This window comes from Populus alba, chromosome 1, assembly GCF_005239225.2.
Source record: "Populus alba chromosome 1, ASM523922v2, whole genome shotgun sequence".
NCBI lineage: Eukaryota > Viridiplantae > Streptophyta > Magnoliopsida > Malpighiales > Salicaceae > Populus > Populus alba.
Genome location: NC_133284.1, coordinates 45,489,217 through 45,494,925, shown reverse-complemented (window position 1 = coordinate 45,494,925; position 5,709 = coordinate 45,489,217). Strand labels below are relative to the sequence as shown.

Below are 5,709 nucleotides of genomic sequence, written 5' to 3'. Positions count from 1 at the left end.
TTTTTTAAAAAAAAAATATTTATATTATCATGATATCTTTTCTATATAATTAAAAAATAAATAAATTCACCCACAAGTCATATCGAGGTATATTCACAATATATGGCAAAGGTAAGAATTATTTCTTCCTAATCTAGCGAGGTCAAGGGACCCATGGATATTTTGTGGCATCGACAGTGGATTTCTTTACTAGATGATGCGCATGTCACCATGCAACTAGCACGCACCACCACCTTCCTCAGCATGCATGGCAGTTAACATACTTCATTCTTTCAGAAGTAGTCTCGGCTCTCTTGTCAGACTTTGGCTTCTATCGAGGTAAACACTGAATCATCATCCTACCGAGGAGAGGGGAAGAAAAGAAAGATACGTAGAAAGCATAATGCATTTTCTCAATCATAAGAAATTCTATTTCAGTATTTTTTTTTTTTTTTTTTGTATTAAGGAAAGTCTCGACTCAAGACCCCTTGATTCTGTAAACAGATATGTTTTTTTCTTGATTTCACAACTGAGATTACAAGCATATCTATAGACACACCAGACCTTCCTTATCGAGGACGTAGGAAAAGTGTAAATACTCTAACAATGAGTGTGTACAAAGAGGAATGTAAACTCTATAATATAAAAACTGAAGTTCCAGACAGCTCCCCTTTTAAATGGAGTTTCAAAAAGGGAAAAAGAAAAAGCTAAATTCGTAATGAACAAGTACATAAATATATTCCTTCACCTACTGAAAGGAAAGGGAGAGGGAAAAAGAAACAAGAAAAACCAATCAACGGCGGCGCACGCCCCTAACCTCTCTTCTCCTCCGGTTGCCTTGCGTCCTTCCAAACGTCTTCACAAACCATTCAGGTATTCTTGCGGAAACTCTCAACCCAACAACCACTCCTACCGCAAGTCCACTTCCATATCCGATCGCAACTGCTATCCATTCAATATCTTTTGGAAGAATATTATTGAAGCCTTGATGTTTTGGCAAGTTTGGAGGCTGTGGAGGTTCAGAACATTCGGATTTCTTTGGCAAATTTTTCATGTACAATCCCGAGTTACCTTCGTATGAACTGTTATCGAAAGTATTAAATTGTTTTCCTTGTGGTATGGGACCCTCCAATTGGTTATGAGAGACATTGAAGTATGCAAGGAATGTGAGCTGCGTCAAATGCTGAGGGATCTCTCCAGAGAGCATGTTTTGTGAAAGGTCTAATGATTCAAGATTTGCGAGGTTCCCCAACACTGACGGGATGTCACCTGAGAGATGGTTATTTGAAAGGTTAAGCGCATTAACCTTCTCAAGTGTCCCCATGGATTGTGGAATATCTCCTCGGAATGCATTGCTTGAGAGGTCAATGGCTGCAATCACATTTGGGATCTGCCAATATTTCATATACACGCCTTTGTTTGCCAAGTTAATTTCGTATCTGTAAGTAAAATCCCTGGAATAAACGGGCAACTGGAATTTATGGATTGTCTGCATGTATGCGAACTCCTTAGGATCAGAGAATCTCATACTTCTCAGGGTCTGAAAGAACTCTGATGGCAAGATACCCGTAAAATTGTTGTAGGAGAGGTCAATGATTTGCAACTTGCGAAACTCTAACATGGCACCAGGGCTTTTTATTGATCCAAAGAATTGGTTAGATCGCAAAATGAGTACCTGCAGCTTAGGAAGATTTGCCAACCAAAATGGGAATTTGTCGCTAATTCTATTGTAACTCAAATCCAAAATCTCCATCATCCTGCAATTTGTTAATGATCTTGGCAGCTGACCCTCCAGTTGATTGTGACTTAGATCAATCATTCTCAAGTTGCTTTCATCTCTGAATGCTTGAGGAATTCTTCCATGGAAGAAATTGTTTGATAGATTCAATACAAGCAACGAATCACTGAAGTCGCCTAAACAGTTTGGAAACATGCCACTCAATTTGTTGTAAGACAAATCAAGGAAACCAAGCGATCGCAAATTACACAGAGATGGTAAAATTTCTCCTGTCAGAGAGTTACTTGAAATACTATAACCGATGAGGGAAGGTGGTGGAATGGGGAGTTGACCTTCAAGCTTGTTAGAATCGAGTTCTAGCCACTGTAGCTTCGTCAAAAGAGAAAGCTTCCATGATTGCTCAAAGCCAATGAAAAGATTGCTTCGGAGAATCAAAATCGAGAGAGTTTTGTGACCTATGTCCCCTAGCCATTTCGGTATTTGGCCTTGAATCCTGTTGCGACCTAGATGCAAGTAGATCAACTCATCTTGGCTCCTGAGGAAATCTGGAAACTCACTTAAGTTGCAGTCACCTAATGCCAAATACTTGAACTTTGGAAGTGTAGTGTTATCACTGATATTAGTGAGCACTGTCAAATTGTTACGGCGTATTTGGAGCACTGTTAGGTGTTTGAGACTAGCAAACATGCTGAATTCTATAGTGCCACTCAACTGGTTGTACTCCAATTTGAGCTCTTCTAGATTCACAAGTTTGGACACGGACTCTGGAATTGGACCTTGCAACTCATTGTGTCTAAGATGCACGAGTTTGAGCTGGGTAAGGTTCGAGATCCATAATGGAATTTTCCCTGTTAGTCGATTATTGGAGAGATGTAATTGACTAAGTCGGGTCATGTTCCTAAGAGATAAAGGGATTTCACCAGCTAAATTGATGTCTGAAAGATGTAAAGCTCTAATTTTGTTTAGGTTTCCTAGCCAAGACAAACCTGGGGAGATGAAACTGTTTTGAGACAAAGATAACACTTCAAGTTGGGTTAGGTTTGCCAACGAAAGAGGAACCTGACCTGAAAAATTGTTGTGTCCGAGATTTAGATAGCCTAGTTTGGTGAGATCACCGAAGGATGATGGAATTGGACCCTGTAAATTGCAGTCCTCGAGATTGAGAAATGTCAATGAAGACAAATTTGCGAGGGCATCAGGCACGGTAGAAGAAATGTTAACCGAGCTGAGATCAAGTTGCTCAAGCCCGGTGAAGTTTTGAGCTAGCCTTCTCAAGTCGAAGCTTCCGAGTTCCAACAAGTTTCTTGCAGATGAGTCAACATTTCGACCAAGATCAAGAGAAGTCAAGTGAGACAATTCTGTGATTTCTAAGGGAATTTCGCCGTAGAACATAGAATTGGAAAGGTTGAGGTACGTTAGACTTGAGAGAAGGGCAAGTCGAGAAGGAACTTGAGAATAATTGAAGTCATTACCCCCCAGGTTAAGCCTTCGAAGGTGAACAAGTTGAAAAAGGCTGCTTGTGGAGTTGATAGAACCATGGAGAGAACTACCTCCGAGGTCAAGGCCAATAACATAGCCAGTGTCCTCATCACACTCGACGCCATCCCATAAGCAACAATCACTGCTCTCTCCTCTGATCTTCCACGATGCAGTCTTTGGATAAGCGTAAGAACTAATGGAAGCGTTGTTGCTGATGGAAAAGCTTTGCATGAACTGCAACAAGGCAGATCTCTCGACGCCATGACAGAGTGGCTGCACGGTGTTTATTAAAAGAAACAATGGTGTCAAAAAGCACAAGAATGACAGAGGCCCATACGATGGTGAAGCCATAATGATGCTCCTTTCGATAATTTTTTGATGTTAGCTCAGAAGAGGGAGTTGAGAGCCTTTTATAGCAAAACAGCGGCATTGACTGTGTGGACATACAACACTGTGATTGTGAAGAATACAAAATCAGAAGAAATAAATTGGTACATTGTCCCATACGATGACTTTAATTCAATTCTACTTATGGGACCAACCAATACGCTAGGAGGTTCGATTCCACAGGAAGAGAAATGCCGACTTCTGTGTCTTCAAATTAATTCGATTATTTCCTGATGAAGACTTGTCTTACAATAGAAATGTTGATTTTTAAAATATTTTTTATTTTTAATTTTTTCATATTAAAATGATTTAAAAGTATAAAAAAATAAAAAACTTATAAAATTTCAAATTAAAACAAACACCAACCACTCATGAGTGGCGTGTCAAAGATTGAATGAAAAATCCATTTTGTTACTCGATCTTTAAAAATAATGCAATATATATCATTTAGGTCCCTTTAATTTTTAAAAAAAATCAATTTTCATACACAATATTTTTTGTGTTATTTTTCAATTCTTAGTTAGAGAGAACAAAGAAAGAGGATTACTGGATTTTGACGAGAAGAGAGAAATTCCGGCCACCAAAATGAGTTTTTTTGGTGTTCACAAGTTTCATGAGATGAGAGAGACTTCATAATGGTTGTTTATAGCCTTGATATTACATGAAAAACTAGATTTGAGCGGCCAAAACTAAACTAGTTTGACTTCAGTTTTTTGGATTATTTTTTGGGTATTTGGAGTTGACGACATGATTTGTTAATATTGGTGAGATGATTTTCAATTGAACTAACTTAGAAATTGATTTTTTTTGGGCAAAAGGCAAGTCCCCTTGATTTTTCAGCAACAACTGTGTGGCTGGAATCTGGGTTTGCAGCCAACATGTTGCCTGCTAAATTTTTTTTTCAACAAAATAAGGGTGGAACCTTTAAAAAAGTAAAAATAAAAATTAGCTTAGGCCCGTAAAGGCTCGCATGCGCTCTAGGTCATAGGCCTACGAGTTTAGGTCTTTTTTGGTCCTCTTTTTTTTTTTTAAATGTTAAATATAAATTAAAAAAAAAGAATATTAAACTTGGATAAGTTCGTGGTTCATATCATGAATCTAACAAGTTAAGCCAGAAGAACTAGGCTATTTTTTTTTTCTAATATTGCTTCTTTTTTTTTTGCTAGTGTCTTTTTTTATATCTTTTATTAAAATAATTGAAAATTTTATGTTTCTATTAATATCTCTCACCGGTGATTTTTTTTTTATTTAATTGTTTTTATAGAGATTGTTTTTTTATGGTGGTTAGCGTATTTAATTTTTTTTTTAAATTATTCTAATTCATCAATATATATTTTTTAATTTTTTTGTAGATAATATATTTTTTTAATTCATCAAGAACCTTATTTTAAAAAATAAAAATGTTTAGTTTCAGATAATATTTCTGATATATGCTGCCTTGCATAATATTTTTTTCTTTTATTTTAATTAATTAATTTAATCTGTGTATCTATTTTTAATATCATTTGATTGAATAAAAAATTAATTTTAATAAATAAAATCAGTAAGCACAACCGGATAAATATTCTGTTTATTAACACTTTTGATTTTTCTATTTAGTTATGGTTAATACCTTTTTTTTCCCATTTATTATCATACATAGTTCTTAATTTATTTGATTACATGTATGCATAAGCTTTTTAATTTACACTTTAAATTTTTGTAAGTACAAAAATGCATCGAAAAAGCCTACATGTACAAATTTTTTGTAAGAGGAAAAAATATATGGCCCACTGGTGATGAGTCATCTAATTTCTTAAAAAAAAAACAATTCTATAGAGGATGACATGATACAAGTTTTTTATTATTATTATTATTACTACGTATAATTCTTGATTTTTTTTGATTAAATATATGCATATAATTTTTTAATTTTAACTTAGAATTTTTTTAAACTGCAAAAATATGTCAAAAAAGCTTGTATAGAAAATGTTTTGTTGAAAAGCAAAACATTTAACTCGTGGCAAAGCGTGAGTCAAGTATCTAGTTTATAAAAAAATTATGTAAGGATGACATTTAGTTTCATAAAAATGTTCTTAAATCTTAAAAAAACATCATGTGTTTTTTTAAAAAAATTAATGTTCTTA

At 35.1% G+C, this 5,709-nt stretch overlaps 1 protein-coding gene across 1 annotated transcript; it reads right to left on the bottom strand.

Moving 5' to 3' along the window:
- Positions 1 to 772: 772 nt before the first annotated feature.
- Positions 773 to 3,547, bottom strand: LOC118038212 (receptor like protein 22). The gene has a single exon (XM_035044533.1). The coding sequence runs from the start codon at positions 3,545 to 3,547 to the stop codon at positions 773 to 775; it is 2,775 nt and encodes a 924-aa protein (XP_034900424.1).
- Positions 3,548 to 5,709: the final 2,162 nt, after the last annotated feature.